Here is a 17,350-nt window from a genome sequence, read left to right as displayed (position 1 = left end):
TAGACTACAGATTAAACAAAGGGCTAAGAAGGCATCAGTGGCTGCCAACCTTTTTTGTCAGATGTACCCCTAAAGCCATGTCAGATGAAGAATGAAGACTAGCTATTTCAACCATTCATCAGTTGTTTTCACCATTTATCCAATACTTTTAATGTTGGCTAACTATTTCAAGTATTTCAGTTTATCAAATGTGTTTACTATTTGTACACTTTCCATAAATTTTTGCCCATCTATTTCAACCATTTATCCATTTCTTTTAGCTAACTGTTTAGACTTGCTAAATCGTTTACTAATTTTCATGCACTCTCAAGCGCAATGCAATACATAGTCTGGTTGGGAGTCTCTGATCTACATCAAAGAGGTTTTATCAAAAAATAAAAGAAATTCTGTATTTGTCAGAAATCAAGCATGTGAGGAATATTTATTGAATTCACAACAATATGGCCTATTCAGAAATGTAGACATGGTTGAACGTTTCAGATACTTTGTAAAGGGTAACATTTTACAGAGGATTTTTGTTTCCCACTGGAGACCTGTAGTTCTCTTTGCCCAAAGCGTTAACAAAGGCCTTTAAATAGACTCTCTAAAACTGTCGAAGCCTACCTTGGCCTTTTACGCAATAATACGTCTACACACAGAGACCATTTCAGCTTGAGGCAACGTCCTACACTTGAAGTGCTACCTTGTAGAGCAGGAAAGGAACATGAGTTCTTTATGAGAGCTTACTGAGCAGTAAAGACATTCAGACATGAGTAGACAGAAAACAAGGCAAGGTGAAGTTTATTGAAGAATTCATGACAGTGTCTTTGTTTTTGTGTAGCCCTGATGTTGACAGAAAAACAATCCATCTATTATTTAGTGTCTTTCCTTACAACACAGTGATACAAGCACTATTTATTTAGTAGTCAGGAGGACTCAGAGCACCGGTAAAATAAAGACCTTTTGCTAACCACAAGGATGTGCTTAACATTAGATTATTGACAAAATGGTCTCATATCTCTGATGAATGGAGAATAAAGACCATTATTTATTTTTGGCACAAAAGGAATAAGATGAGAATGAGGAGTAAAGTCTGCCAATGGTCTTTTTTTTTTCCTTCTTTTTTTAAGTGTCGAAGTTTTTATTACCAATATTTGGTTTCTTTTTTAAGCTTTTGTCTTAGTACAAACCTAAAGAAAGCTGAAAAGGTGTAGTGACAAAAAAGTTATCACATTTCACATAATACATCACAGCATTTTGGATGAATTCATTCATTCATTTTGAAAAGCAACCACATCTTTGGTTCAATTGTCAATTTATATAATGCAAAAATACTGTAGCTGAGCAAAAGAGGCAGGAAAGCTGTGTAGGACTGTATCCTACGTATCCTTTAACAGATTTCGGAATAAGTTGTTTGATATGTTTCACTTTCTGAAAGGTTGAGAGAACCACTGCTGTTCAGAGATGAACATTTCTCTACTATTTATAAAAGGTTTGGTGCAAACCTTTACAATATCACCTCAATTACAACAAGAACAGAATTCCTGCAGCTCCTGTGACTTAGCAAAGGTAAGCAAGTCTCTGGGTGTATGCAAAGACCCAGGAGTGCTGAACATATTGCATTGTATGCCAAAGGATATGTCTGCTTGGACTACATTTTGAGAATAAAAACTTTGCACTGAAACAGACACAAATGTGTCACCACAACATGTCACCAAGGACAGAAGGACTGACAGACGCTGTTAGTAAGTACTTTTCATCACCTTGGTTTCAATGTAAGGGTGCTATATGAAAGCGGAGTCAAGCCCAGGTCGGTTTTATTTTCAATAAGAACTGGCGATGGTGAGTCAGACGAGGAGGTGGGATAAAACAAAACTAATGAGAGAGCCAGGGAACCCTCATTGAATTCATTTAAACTGTCTGCCCATACAGTCAGACAGTTCACTGCACAGCTTGTTTGTATGCAAGAGCGTGTGTGTGTGTACACATATACTGTACATATTACCCAGCATCAGGGGAGACTCCCCCACTCAAAAGGAAACTGATTAGGTTCTTCTTATTTTCTTTGCGGTCTCTCTACTCACCTAAACATGTGTTGTCTTGAATTCCTTAGCCAAACAACACTAGCTGCTTGTAGACCCACCTTCCAGAAATACAGGAAGAGAGGGTGTTGCTACTTTTGTCAAACCTCTGGCTGACAAAAACATAAATGTCATACAAACTTTTGGAACAGAAGCATGTGGTGTACATTCAGATCACTCCTCTTTTCGGCGCCTCCTGGGGTTCTTAAACTCTGCCTCAGTGTCTGAACGTGTTGCTTAAACGAGGCAACACCGCGGTCAGTCACACAGGAAACTGAGAAGGCAGACGACCTCACATCCTGCCTGAGCTTTGGAAGAAACACTTCCTCCTTAAAAAGCAGCAAGTGCATGTTTTAGAGATCTCTCACGTGAAGGCAGTGGTGCGGTGCAGGGGGATGAGCAACAAGATACCAAATATGTCTGCCGAAATTGAAAGCCTAATATGGCAGACAGGCAGTCAGATGTCTCTGCGGTGAAAAACAGAATGTTATCACAATGATCTTTAGAGAGACATTGCATTCACACATTTCAAGTGAATACAAGGAAATGACAAAGCAATGTGATTACTCTGAGGCAGAGTTTCCATCACAGACACAAGTTCAAAAACAACAAAAACAATGGGGCATCAACTCCAGGATCATGCACACTGGTAATGGCTATAAGTTGAACCTGAAGTCCAAAGGATTGTTTGCTAACAGGCAACTTCTGTTCAATGCTTTTGTGGTGCTACAGAGACTGATAGTAACTACATCAAGGCAGTGCTCAAAAAAGATTAGCAGAGGCAGACGTATTTCTCTCTTGTGTCAATCTAGAAAATTCCCCCGTGATTACAAAAAAGATCTGAATAAGGAAGTGCATCTTGATTTCACCTTCAAACTGGCAGTGAAGCAGATCAGACAGAACAGCAGCTTTGATGCACTGATAGAACAGTCGGTTTGCTAATATAACTGAAACCATCCTCCCACTGCTCGGCTATAAGCTGACGAATACCATGTAGATTTCCCATACAGTCTGCACATCTTAAGTCCACGTCACACATTTACAAAACCCTGCTACTCTTGTGCAGCAGTACAACAATAGCTGTGGAGCTCAGCAGCCTTCCGCTAAAGCAGGCTCCATTTGTTCACTTCAGTCTCTGCCTGTGCATCTGTCCAGAGCAGCCAGCCCCCTGGTTGCCATCAGGGCTTCTTGGCTGCAGTTTTGGCTTTCCCGTTGGGTCCTGTTTTGATCTGGGTCATCTCCACATCTGTCAGGGCGTCAGGGGGAAGGCATGAGCGCATGCGTTCAATGGTCTTCTGGTAAGCTGCCCTCTCCTGCTCCAGAGAGCGAATCATGTGCTTCATTTTGCTCTCCCGAGAAAGGAAGTTCTCTACACTCGTCTCCAGTGTCTGAATCTTCTGCCGTGCAGCCTGGAGGACACAAACATTGTACCTCAGTAAATACAGGGCGCACCACACAGACAGACATTTGGACAGAGGGTAAAACAAAAAGCAGAGTCGGCAGTCGGCTCATGACTTTGTACCAGAACCAAAGCACAAAATCTCAACAAAAGTGCTTCCAAATATGATTGCAGTTCATACAGAATCCAGGCTTTGTGTAATTCCCTTGTTAAATGCCGTAGTAACAGTTATCCAACACAATAAGTCTAAGAGTCCACTGATTTTTCTTTGTCACATCAGATATGAGAGCAGCTCAACTCTTTGAACCTCATTAATACAAGGGCCGTCAGGTATGACTTCGTATGACAAGTCCCGCTACACAGATTCACAAACTACTTATCAAAATGTTAAGAGCATTTAGAGAGAATACAGTGTACAATCCCTTTGTCTTGCTATCATTTTCGTTGAATTTTATCTTGTGTTTTAGTGCCATCTATGGGTAGTCTGAAGCACTATCAATGACATCAGTGTGGATCTCTAAAACAAATTTGACAGAGCAGTTCACTAGCCCATCATAAGAAGGAATTAGAAACTGACCAATAAACTAAATACCTCCCACATATGACACATTAAGTCCCTTAATAATCAAGTATTCAAATAATGAATATCATTACAAATTATAGTCCAAGCATTTGCAGTTGTTTCCCAAAATGATTGACGATGAAAGGTAACAATTGAGGAGTGCGATGCTTCTCTTCCTTACCTGAAGTTTTTCCAGCAGATCCATGTTCTGTTTCTTTAACTGCACATTGGTCTTTTCAAGTTTGTCGAGCCGGTCAGAGTCATCAGGCAGCGGCCCGGCATCCAACATCTCATCCTGCAGGACATGGTACTCCACCTCGTACGCATGCAGCTGCTTGGAGATGTCCATCTCCATTACCTGGCAAACAACAGGTTACACAGTGAGACAGATGCCAACAACAGACAAGTCATTATAGTATATTGATACGGTTACAACAACTGAATGCAATGTATGTATAAAGAGTTTAAAGTCAGTGATTTGAAAGATTTACATCTTTAGGAGGAATAAATGGGCTTGGAGTTGAATGCCACACACCTGCTGGGGAAGCTGGGAAATATTGAGAGACGGACCAACACATTGTTGATTTGGGTATTTTCATGACAAAATAAAAAAAAAGTACAATATTGCCAACATTATCCACTTCTGTTTAATTGCTGGATATTATTTGCCCACATTCACATCCTGAAAAAGTGACAACCAAAAGTGTACTTTTTGAAAAAAGAAAACTATTGTGATAAAAGTAAATGGGTTTGAAAATCGGTTTTATTTATGACTAAACCCATACAGCAATAGTACTTTTGTCAGGAGGTACTGTAACAGAGAACGTGCAAGTGCTATTTATTATCTTAAAGACTGCACATCACCAAAGCAATTCTTCTGTATACTGCAAATACACAATCAAAATGTTATGATTATAGTTTTCTTTGCAGTACAATCGGAAAATTTACATTTTATTTGTATTTTTTTATTTGTTCTCCTCTCCAGATTGATCTAATCCTTTACTTAAACATGTCTCATTAAGATTGTGTCTTGCATTACAGTAAGTACGAATATTAGATCTTTAACAACGTGACACCTCTAAACACATTTTCCACTATCACAAGTATCAAGAAGCTATCAGCTTACCACTACAATAAAGCTGTGGTTAAGTGGCCACTCATGAACAAATATTTAGTTGACATGAGTCATTGTCCCCAATGACCTGGAAACCCTGGACTGTATTTCATACTTTTTTAAACTTCCCACTCTGTACCTTCGCAATGGTCTGCTCCATCTGAGTCTGAGTGAGGGCGGGAAGTGTAGTTTTCAGATAGTCCACAATGCTCTCAAAGGTGTCACACTCCACTATCTCCCCCTCATGGTTGCTCAGCAGACAGAGGGCCACTTTAAAGATGGCCCCGGTCCCTTGCACAAATACAAAATCTGAAAAAACAAAACACAGCACCACAATAAAAACACCAACGTTTAACAAACTTTTTCTTTAAGCTGTAATTATTACAGAGCTATTTAAATGTCAACCTCTTTTGAAAAAAGCATTGTGCTTCCTGGTAAGCATTTGTCTGTCAGCACACAGGAGCCATTATTCTAAAAAAATATATATATATATATATATATACCAAAGACGCGGGACACAAAGTTGAGGGGGAACTGTGAGGCGAAGAGAGTGAGGAACCACGGCGCTGCGTAGAGGCTCGGGCAGATCTCGTGCTCCTCGAAGTGATTGTACAACTCGCGATGGTAGTCGTGTAACAGTCTGGAGAGCTGGTACATCTGAACCTGGGATAACACAGACAGTGTGCATGGGCATAAACAGACACATTTAAACAGATAATGAAACACACAGGACAAAACATGTTGTGTTGTGCCAGAACAAACTGGTATATCTGGACCTGCCGGGGACAGAGTACCACTGAGCAATCTGAGAATTATTAGCTGGCAGATGAACATTTACCCACGCTGGGAGCTCCTTAAAGTATCACCAGTGTTGTTTTAGAGACTTGCTCAGACACGCATCAAGACCCAGCATTTGATGAGCTGTACTAACTCTCTAACAATGTATTACAGTAATCCTGACAAGTGCGACTGTGAAATGCACAGCAGACCAAAATGAGAAGCAGAAGTTAGCTCAAGCTAAAATTAAGCTGTTATCAGTCTTACAATTTCCTGACTGTTACAAAGAAGACCCATAATACCTTAACCTCCTCGCACTGAACCACTGCACAGAGAAAATGGCACAATTTCCTTTTTTTTGCTTTGCAACCTTAGGATAGGTCTTAAAAGAACAGAACTGCAGTGTAGAAAGAGCCAAGAGAGCTCTGCTTGGCTAAATGGTAACCTGATATAGATTAAGCATTACCACGCCTGCTGATGTGTTCACAGGTCAGCTGATGTTTAACAGAAGCTAACAGAGCAGGCATGCAGGTGTGGTTTAAATAAGAGGTGGAGACACTTGACTACTGTTTGCTGTTGCTAACTAACTACCCCCACAAGGTCTTTTATAGCAGGCAGATGACAGCTAAAATGTGAATGTTAAAGTCCATTGTGCTTGTTACTCACATACGGTTTTTAACAGGTTGGAAACGTACTGTACACATTTTATAACACTTACATGTAAAGCCACTATGTGTAGATTTTTTATGTGATTAAAGCCGTTTCATTATTCCAAACAGTTTTTTGATACTACCAGTGCCACCATTTCTATTCATAGTGGCTTTAATGTTTAGAGGATTTCATTTCCTGCAGTTCCCAATGTTCAAGTGAACACCACTTTATTTACAGTATGGTAAACGCTGTAATTTCGCTACCTTTGAGATTTTGAGCTATGGTTCTGGTACAAAGTCATAGTGCCGACTCTGTGCTTTATGTTTACCCTCGACCAAACATCTGTCTTTGTGTATTTACTTGGGTACAATGTCTGAGTCCTCCAGGCTGCACGTCAGAAGATTCAGACACTGTGGCTGGGTAAGCTCAGTTGGTAGAGCAGGCGCACATATATAGAGGTGTATACCTCGACGCAGAAGGTCCAGGTATTGAGTCTGACCTGAGACGATTTTCCTGCATATCATCCCCCTCTCTCTCCCCTTTCATATCTAGCTGTTCTTTCCATTAAAGGCTGAAGTGCCCCAAAAAATCTTTTAAAAAGTGCCTGCCATTTTCCAATAGTGGCTTATCAGATGGTGATGTGCAACAAACCATCTGGTGCTTCAGGTTACTAATTTGGCTCTAATTTGACCTTTTTGAAATTGAATGTTGGTGCAACATGTAAAATATGTCTGATGCTGTCCCCAAAATTATCTTGCAGGATATCGTAGACGATTCTGTAGGTAAAATGTTACCACATAGTAACGAGATCCCTCATATTCTAATAACATGTTCTAACATTAACATGTTCTAACATGTGGTCCCCCCACCCATTCATGTACTGACCTGCAGAGAGACCATGTCAGGTCTGAACTGCTGCCTGACGCCGAGGTCATACATGAGGAACTTCAGCATGTCAAAGGCCTGTTCTTCGCTCATGTGCAGCAGCAGCACTCCAGCCACAAAGCTGATACCCTGGCAGTAGCCAACCTGTGTGGCACACAAAAAAAAAAAAGCACAAAATATGTACTACCAAATGTCATGACATTTACCACACTTTGGCATTACAGTGATGCACTGTGGGGAGAAGAAACAGGATTACAGTATGTACCTCTGTATCCAGCAGAGAATAGGCTTTCAGGAGGTTGTAGAGGGAAAGTTGCCCTGCGCCCAGCTGGGCTGAGAAGTACTGGTGGGTGGGGAAGGTCCGGCCTGAGCAGGTATGCAGAAAGAATATTTGCATCTGAACATTTACAACAAATATTCAGTTTCTGTGAGATTTCAATGTGATAAGAAGCATTAAGAGATAATCTTTCTAAATAAAAATAAGAAGAGTAACAACCAAACTCCTACGTCAAATACTTCCCCGGAAAAATTAAACAAATTCCATGACTTTTCTTTGTTTTTCGCGAGTGGGGACCCCTTTTTTTACAATTATGTCCACACCTAGATCCACCAGAATAGAATGCTGCTGTGCGGTGAGCTGCTTGAGCAGGTCATGGTAGGGGGTGTCCGGGGCTTGCTGACGCTGGGGCAGCCTGTGACGCAGCCGGTGCTGATGGGACAGGAGCAACCAGACCTCCCCACGCCTGCTCTTGGGAACACCTGCACACAAAAATGGAGACTACATGTGCTCATTCAAAACTTCACACGCGTACCGCTGTATGGTTATGGGTACACAAATACATGATGATGTCTTCACAACCAATCTCTCTCATCTCTTACACACACTTACACACACAGACACACTTACACACACACACACACACACACACACACACACACACACACACACACACACACACACACTTACACACACACACACACTACACACACACACACACACACACACACACACACACACACACACACACACACACACACACACACACACACACCTCTCACCTTGGCAGAGTGCACGATACATCTCCTCCTTGTCCTGTGGGACTGTTGTCCTGCCCGGGGCTGTCAGTTTTCTCTCCCACAATGCCTGCGCCTCTTTCGAGCACTGGCCCACTTCCTGGTAGTTCAGCTTTATCTTGCGGATGTGCAGCTCATCCCTGCTCGCTACAACACAATCACCAGGATAAAAAGAGAATAAAGAACATATTTAACATCAGTCTATCAGTTAAGATTCTCTTGTCGCACCAGAAAATCAACACAACCAACAAAAAGGAGGCCCGTACTTAATAAAAAATGAAACTGTTTTTCTGGTTCTGTAAAACATAGCCGATTAAAAGACACCAGATGTGAGAGCAAGCGTGGATATAGTATACTAAGGCCTTTTGTCACCATTTACCATGGAAAGCCTACCATGTAAACACAAGCCATAATACCCACATTAACATCAAAGATCCATCCTTATTATGTTGGAGGCATGGAGAAGCTCCATCAAGAAAAAAAAAAAAAAAAAAAAAAATTGAAAATGAAAAAAAAAAAAAAAAAATTTTAGTTATTCACAGTTAGGTCCTCAGACCAGCATTGGTGTCATAGTAACAAACAAAGGGAAAGAGATGTGTTGGTATAATATAATGTAATGGCTACAAATAGCTACAGCTTTTATTCCATCTCCTCCCTTTCTCTGAAAGCAAGCTGTTCATTTGTCCATTTTTTTTAAGCTAGGCATGCATAAAACTGACAGACATTATGGTCTTAGACTTTATCATTTACAAGATGGGGTTTACTTCACTGTAAACATGCATTTTTGATAATGAAGTAGCTAATTAAGTGTCTCAAATGGCCTCTACTTCTCCTTCTCTACTCCATGCCTCATCTTGCCAGTTAACTTCCTGTTTAGACACAAGTGGTTTTCAGGGGAGGACAGGAAAAAAAGAAATCCCCCAACAAAAAAAACAAAAAAACACCCTAAATAAGCTGGGCCATTAGATGGCGATATTCCAAATGCTATATCCAGTTAGTTTAACAATTACTGTCTGTTTCTCATACATGCACTGCTTGTTTGTTTAAGTACGCTTACATATCTGCATGTGCTCATAATGTGTGTACTGTATATGCAACACCAAAGCATGTTGCTTTAAATATATTGCAACATTGGACTTCTCAAAATAAACAGAAATGACAGCGTAAGGAGTAGCTGAGTCTCCTATCCCTGTCCATGCTCATAAAGCTTCAGTTAGTAACAACAAGACTTTAAGTGTGAACGTAAAAAAGGGAGGAAAAGGTACAGGAGTGAAAGTTACCAGTAATAAGTATCTTTACGACCTTAACAATAAGACCCAGTGTGAGCAAATTTCAAGAAGAACAGTCCCATGATAGATTATAAATACCACCATTGTCTGCTGAGAAACAAATACACTAGACATCCAGAAATACTGACTGATCTAGCAGCAACAAGACTACCTCACTTAATCATGTTTTTCAGATTTATCATTTATGAGACCAAAGGAAGGATTCGTTTTAGGGCGATTATCATACTTTATGTGTATAGTAGTAACCGCAACTCACCCTCCAGTCTCTGGTTCTCCTTTTCCATGCGCAGAAGAAGGATCTGCTGGTGGATGGCAGTCTTCCAGAGGGCCCGGTAGTCAGCCCCCGTCCTCTTAGGCCTCTCCCCAGACAGGGGGTCACCTGCTGGTGGAAGCAGACGCCCGAAAGGATCCAGGCCACGGGGAGAGAGAGGTAACAGCTCCCTCCCATCAGAGTGGTCTGAAACACAAGATCCATAAACATAAGAAAGACACAATATTTGATATGAAAAATGTATCTAATGACTATGTGTACTAGTTTGTAATGCTTGTTGGCCAATATGTTATTAATGTCCTGGATCTGGAAATAATCTGGCCGCTACATTTTTTAAGCTCTCTTGAGTAAGCAAAGAAAGACTATGCTAAAGGCAGGAAACCTGGCCGTGAGAACAGGTAGGAGGATCACTTTCACAAGCTTTGTTATCAGTGTTTATCTGACAAGGATGAAGTGGGAAAATTCCTCTTTCATTTCAGCCCTTACTGCTTTCCCCATTTATGTAGCCAGGAATCAAATGTCCTCCCTGCCTTGTACTCATTTTCTATGCACTTGTGGATTATTCAGAGCGTATTAATTGTGCATCATGTTGCGCCTTGCCTGAACAAACTGCGTGTGGGATTGTGTTACCAGACCTGGGTGCTGCATCGATGCAGACGGCTTGTTCATAGGTGAAGCGACCCTCAGGAAGATCTTCTGTCTCCAGGAGACCCTGCGTGGGGTCGGAGGGAGACTCACTGAGTCACTGCTGCAGCCCGACAGGGTCCTCTTCCTGCCTTCCCCATTGCTACGATAGAAGATGCAGCGTCACAAACGCACCATAAATGACTCCGGTATCATCTTGCACCAAAACTCTTTCAGCAAACACACATCCTTCAGTTTACAAATGCACATACACCTAACCTCTCCACTCAGGAAACCTTATACAAGCTTCAGATCAACAAACTCTCTGAGCTGGTTGAGAAATGGTCAAGATGAACCTTAAACATGACTTTACAAGAAAAATGTAGCAGGCATTGACTGATTCCCAATGTCCATGTTATTAGGGCAAAAGGTAGTGTTATGTAAAATGACAACAGACACCAGCCACAGCTGAGGCACATGCACGTTTTCTGGAAAAGAAGTTGCTTTTGTTAGTGGAGAAGAAAACTTGGTTACTGAGCCGCTGGAGGTACTGAAAAACCTCATGTTCACTGCTTCATGTTACTTGTGTTTCACATTTATCAGAGTCACAATACCCAGGCCTTGAAATTCACACCTTCCAGCACAACAATGCAGACAATGTAGCGAACATGGTAGGTACTGTACCAGATCCTAAAAGGTCCCATGTTAATGGTGAAATTGCAACAACCCAAAAATGTGCTTTGTCATATGTGGAAGGTTAACACAACATCAATAAAAGATGTGTGGAATGGAAAGTAGAGCATAGCCCGGCTTCTCCAAGTAGGAAAGTTGTCTTAATATTTAATTTTTAAATTTTATTTACATACATAACAATGCACCATGCAATTAGGGACTCTGCAGCACAACATAATCAGTACAGAAGCAGCAGAAATTCAGGTCTATATTATGTTGCAAGTTGGGTTGTTTCACTTAATTTGTAAGGCTGCATTCAACTATATTTAATTATGTACAGTACAGGCCAAAAGTTTGGACATACCTCATTCAATGAGTTTCCTTTATTTTCATGAGTATTTACATTGTAGATTCTCACTGAAGGCATCAAAACTATGGATGAACACATATGGAATTATGTACTTAACAAAAAAGTGTGAAATAACTGAAAACATGTCTTATATTTTAGATTCCTCAAAGTAGCCACCCTTTGTTTTTTTGATAGCGCTGCAAACCCTTGGTGTTCTCTCAATGAGCTTCATGAGGTAGTCACCTGAAATGGTTTTCACTTCACAGGTGTGCCTTGTCAGGGTTAATTAGTGGAATTTTTTCCCTTATTAATGGGGTTGGGACCATCAATTGTGTTGTGCAGAAGTCAGGTTGATACACAGCTGACAGCCCTATTGGACAACTGTTAGAATTCATATTATGGCAAGAACCAATCAGCTAAGTAAAGAGAAACAAGTGGCCATCATTACTTTAACAAATGAAGGTCAGTCAGTCCAGTTTTGCAGTCGCAAAAACCATCAAGCGCTACAACGAAATTGGCTCACATGACCGCCCCAGGAAAGGAAGACCAAGAAAAATAAGGAATGGACATTAGACCAGTGGAAATCTGTGCTTTGGTCTGATGAGTCCAAATTTGAGATCTTTGGTTCCAACCGCCGTGTCTTTGTGCAACGCAGAAAAGGTGAACAGATGGTTTCTACATGCCTGGTTCCCACCGTGAAGCATGGAGGAGGAGGTGTGATGGTGTGGGGGTGCTTTGCTGGTGACACTGTTGGGGATTTATTCAAAATTCAAGGCATACTGAACCAGCATGGCTACCACAGTATCCTGCAGCGACATGCCATCCCATCTGGTTTGCATTTAGTTGGACCATCATTTATTTTTCAACAGGACAATGACCCCAAACACACCTCCAGGCTGTGTAAGGGCTATTTGACCAAGAAGGAGAGTGATGGAGTGCTGCCCCAGATGACCTGGCGCACAGTCCACAGTTACCGGACCTGAACCCAATCGAGATGGTTTGGGGTGAGCTGGACCGCAGAGTGAAGGCAAAAGGGCCAACAAGTGCTAAGCATCTCTGGGAACTCCTTCAAGACTGTTGGAAAACCATTTCAGGTGACTACCTCTTGAAGCTCATCAAGAGAATGCCAAGAGTGTGCAAAGCAGTAATCAGAGCAAAGGGTGGCTACTTTGATGAATCTAAAATATAAGGCATGTTTTCAGTTATTTCACACTTTTTTGTTAAGTACATAACTCCATATGTGTTCATTCATAGTTTTGATGTCTTCAGTGAGAATCTACAATGTAAATACTCATGAAAATAAAGGAAACGCATTGAATGAGGTATGTCCAAACTTTTGGCCTGTACTGTATATATGGGACATTAATATCATTTTATTCTTTAGTCTTGTTTTTTGTTCTTTGTTTTAATAGGATTATTTTATAGCATTGCATTGCAGTTTATGAGCACCAGTGAAATGACTTGTTATACATTATATGACATACTGTATATGTACAAATACATTAAAATCCTGGCACCAAAAATTAGTTCTTTCTTTCTTTGTTTTAAAAACAATCACTTTTGTGAGTGAATAATAGATTTATATAATATATATACCAAAGCTGTTGGTTCAAACTAGTTCAAATGGCACTTGCCCTCCGTTAAAGAAACCAGCTTGTTAGGTTACCCGTTGAGGATCACTTGGTAGCTACAGTAGTTAATAAGCTTGGTAAGCACACAAGCGCCAGTCTGATCATGTGGACACTGAAAAACAGGAAGTGACCTTTATCGAGGCAAATGTCACCGAGATCACGACTTTACTCTCACAGCTGTTCTGCACATCGCCTCCGTAACAGATTAAAAATCCTCACTTGATATATAACCTCTTCCTATGTTTTTCTGCCAGCAAAAGTCACAAAGAAAGTCACATAAAAAAAGTCACTGTTAGTTCACAGTACAACAGACAAAACAAACCTAGCTGTGAACAGGTTGGCATATATTCAGATTCAAATACCCAGCAGGTCAAGGCTTTTCAACAAGTTGTCTTTAAACCTGCTCTTATTCATCATCAGAGGCAATGTGCTCCTTTTGCCGCATTATCAACAAATGTGCTCAGAGGATTGGACTGTTGTCAGAGGAGAAAAACATCCTGTGGAAATGGCATTATACAATGGTCCGCCTCACTGCATCTCATTTATAATGGAAATGTTAACCTTTACTTTCTGCCATCCAGACACCTAGTAGACCCTGTCAAGGTAGCGCTGAGAGAGAGGAGACTCTGGGGTACACAGCAGTATGTCTTGTTTTCCTGAACATACTATATTAGCTGATTGATTAGAGCAGCCGATCATCAACAGCAACCTTTCAAAATAAATAGATCACTGAACTGAGTCAGCATGATGTATGATGGCTAGCACTCGTCAGGAAAGCTAATGGCACGAGCGTGAAGTGCAGTTAATAAAGGCTATACATCCAGGTTAAATACAGTTCTGCCATGCAAAAAGGCTTAAACTTCACATGCAAATACAAGAGGGGGGGGGGGGATCAGCATCCCCTTCTACTTCTGAGAGAAACAAGAAGAGGGAGGGTCCAGCTGCAGAGACGATGGGGAAAAAAAGAAACAGCTGCAAAGTTCTTTTACCAATAAAAAGCTTGCCGTGGATAGACAGAAAAAAGGTGTGAATATACAGGGACAAAAAAGCTGGGGGTTAAAAGGTTTGGACAGCCAACAAGTATGCGGCATCTGCCATCCCAGCAAAGATCAGTATGCCCTTCCCACCCATCTCATCCCCTCTGTCCCTGGCCGATGTGCTTAGATCTAAGTAGGGAGGGTTTGTCTTAGCACCCCCTCTCACCTCTTGAGGCTCCCACTGTCTGCCAGGGAGCTCAGGGAGCCCAGTGAGCCCTGGTAAAAGCTTTTCAGGAAAGTAGGGGCGGAGAAGGAGGAAGGGAGGCTGAAGGTGGACTCGCTCTCCGAAACGCTGCGTTTTCTCGAGACAGCTACGGGACTGGGCGAGCCAAACATGATATGCCCACAAATAAAAAACAAACACATTACACAAAAGAAAGGAGCTTGTGGTCAGAGCACAGAAAAAAAACACTGAGGAACACATGAGGGATCAAACAGTGACAGGAAACTTGTGATGCTATTGTTGAAGGATAGTGGAGCAGGAAGTGGAGAGATTTTGGACTTATCAAAGCGCTGCCAAGAGATTGCATTGTCTGTGTACATCAAAAGGTTAACTAAATATTTAGTTGGTGTTAAACCGATTAAAAGAGAAGCAATAGGTGCTGATTTTCTAAGCAAAGTTAGCATTTGCCATATCTTCAAACAAAAAGCTCACTCCCATAGAAACATTTTAGTACAGTTCACATCAACTCCTGCAACATTACCAAACGGAGGCATATTCTGCATTGATCATTCCTTTCTACCACATGTTCAAATTAGGGAGGCAGTGACTGATAAGTGAAGTGTAAGTTACCTTCCCTGCAGCAGTTCTGGGTTAACAGACTGTTGTCTGCGCAGTGGAGCCTGTTTGCTCTGGCTGGCCAGCTGGCCCTCGAAGGAGATGCGTTTCTTTACAGGTGGATGGCTAAAAGTGTGGGCACGCCGGCGGAAATGAAGGCCGCCTTCCGGGTCGTCGTCAGGGAAAGCAGGAGGGGAACCTGGAGGAGAGTGACCGGGAGATTCCTCATCTTGCTGAGGAGGACAGAATGTAAAAGGGGAAAAGAGGTCAGTGCATAAGTAAAAACCTTTTACAGAGATTTCATATCTCGATATTTGAGCGTGGTTGGATTTTCTGATGAGTCCGACTGTTCAACTGAACGATGAATTCCACTCAAATATTCTGTCCTGCTATGCAGGTCAATAACCTAGGTGTAAGCAGGCAAAATTAAAATGGCAATAATCACGCTAAATGTTTTTGGAAGTGAAACCACACACAGCACAGCCCAAAGTCAAATAAAAAAACAAACCTCTCAATTACAGGTCTGCACTCACCTAGCCAACGTAACCCCACAGCAAGACTCGTTCCAGGTTTAACTGTCTACTCAACACTCTTGGACTCAGCGTTGCCTCATGCCTGGCAGTACAACTCCCACATCTATTGTATTCTAATGGACAATGTCCTGTGACTCACAGCATTACACACTATTGGTGGGCTCAAATCCACATGAAAACCCTCCAATCTCCTGCCTTCGAGCTTTTACAGACCTCCCTCTCTAAGATCTGACATGACACTAATCCACTGTTAATGACATTGCAGGTTGGTTGCAAAAGGTCTGTTTGTCTGCTGCGCACGTGTTAATTAATCACGCTAGATGTCACTGTCAGCTGAATGGCTTAATTGTGATTTGTAGATTTCAGGAAAACACTGATAAGATAAAGTGACTCAGTGGCACTCGTATAGTGCCGTGTCCTATGACAGGACTAAGGAAGAGTAAGCCGGGACAGGCATGGCTCAGCAGACACACAACTGGACATCCTGACTTGAATTTCCTGCTCGACATTGGCATCCTGACACAATCCCCAGATGACTACTTATTTGCTTCATCGCCAGGCAAACAACATTCTTCTGACCGCCAATAATATAACAAAGAGGGGCACAGGTGAGCCTTGGAAGCGAAGACACCAGTTTTTTCTTGTACATCCAGAATACTTCCATACAGTGTAATGACATAATGATGTCACATAATTTTGCATAGAACCACAACAGAAGAGCATCTTAATGACAAGATGCCTATGAAAATACCAATACTTGGTCCTCATGAGTCCAACAATGTTCCAGGAGTGTAATGCTAAATCGGTGGCATACTCTTAACTCCATCATGACTGATGGGAAGTCATAGGGACTACATCGCTTCACATTCTGCACAGCAGTGACACAGTGAAGCCAAAAACCCCAAATGGTTCCCTGACAGCTCTGTAAACGCACCCCCTGCTGTACTGTTCTGTCTTTTGGCCAATGCAGCTGCATCATGAATCAATGTGGGAATAATGCAGTGCAGACTCATGTCTCCATGTGAGAAAAGAAATGTTGGCACCTTCCAGCTAATGACACTGATGAAGTGAAAGCACATGCCTGTCACACTTGCCCTTTCCTGAGGACAGAGGTGGAATAACATGCTTTTAAAAGCCACTGGGTAAAAAGTGAGAATTCCCAGTCCCTCGAGTAAAGTTATGGGAATTCTCGTGCTCCCCCTTCAAGGACACTTACTCTTTCAAAACCGCTGATGCTTCCCATGCTTCCCAAGCGGCCCCGCATCCGGCTGGCACCCTGGTGACAGAGATGATTATACAATTTACAAAGTTCCGAAAAAACAAATACATAAATAATAACAATCCTTTTTCAAAAGTGTACCAATTGCTCATGACAAACAGTACAGTTGGGATTGTCAAGAAGGTTGTAAAACATTGATTAGCAATGAATCAGAAAATCATAAATGGCAAGAAAAAAAAAAGTACTAATGTTTCCTGACTTGATAAAATGAACAGTGTCATTGTTTGGCTAAGTCTCTGAGACAATAACAGATGGCAGCAGAGGTCTCAGATTGCCTGGATCCCTTTACTAAGGAATTATTCTGCTGTCTCACTGGCAGATATGGGTCAATTCAAATCCCCTGGATGACAATGACACAGAAACAG

The 17,350-nt window shown here is 41.6% G+C and overlaps 1 protein-coding gene across 4 annotated transcripts in view; it reads right to left on the bottom strand.

The window, feature by feature from the left end:
- Positions 1 to 762: 762 nt before the first annotated feature.
- Positions 763 to 17,350, bottom strand: part of tbc1d4 (TBC1 domain family, member 4) — a 30,439-nt gene continuing 13,851 nt past the window's right edge. Inside the window, exons 11-23 of one of the 4 annotated variants that reach the window (XM_039817696.1) lie at positions 16,923 to 16,982; positions 15,189 to 15,406; positions 14,562 to 14,714; positions 10,718 to 10,869; positions 10,068 to 10,268; positions 8,508 to 8,669; positions 8,049 to 8,207; positions 7,714 to 7,814; positions 7,449 to 7,592; positions 5,639 to 5,798; positions 5,275 to 5,444; positions 4,203 to 4,379; positions 763 to 3,469 (exon numbers count right to left, since the gene is read on the bottom strand). In XM_039817696.1, the coding sequence (XP_039673630.1) occupies positions 3,239 to 3,469; positions 4,203 to 4,379; positions 5,275 to 5,444; positions 5,639 to 5,798; positions 7,449 to 7,592; positions 7,714 to 7,814; positions 8,049 to 8,207; positions 8,508 to 8,669; positions 10,068 to 10,268; positions 10,718 to 10,869; positions 14,562 to 14,714; positions 15,189 to 15,406; positions 16,923 to 16,982 (2,088 nt within the window). In that variant the 3' untranslated portion in view covers positions 763 to 3,238. Of the gene's footprint in view, positions 3,470 to 4,202; positions 4,380 to 5,274; positions 5,445 to 5,638; positions 5,799 to 7,448; positions 7,593 to 7,713; positions 7,815 to 8,048; positions 8,208 to 8,507; positions 8,673 to 10,067; positions 10,269 to 10,717; positions 10,870 to 14,561; positions 14,715 to 15,188; positions 15,407 to 15,706; positions 15,785 to 16,922; positions 16,983 to 17,350 lie in introns of those variants that run through there. The other 3 variants (XM_039817693.1, XM_039817694.1, XM_039817695.1) reach the window with 3 other exon arrangements.

The sequence above is a fragment of the Perca fluviatilis genome, chromosome 12, assembly GCF_010015445.1.
Source record: "Perca fluviatilis chromosome 12, GENO_Pfluv_1.0, whole genome shotgun sequence".
Classification (NCBI taxonomy): domain Eukaryota; kingdom Metazoa; phylum Chordata; class Actinopteri; order Perciformes; family Percidae; genus Perca; species Perca fluviatilis.
The sequence above is the reverse complement of the archived record's forward strand: the minus strand, read 5'-3'. Positions and strand labels throughout refer to the sequence as shown.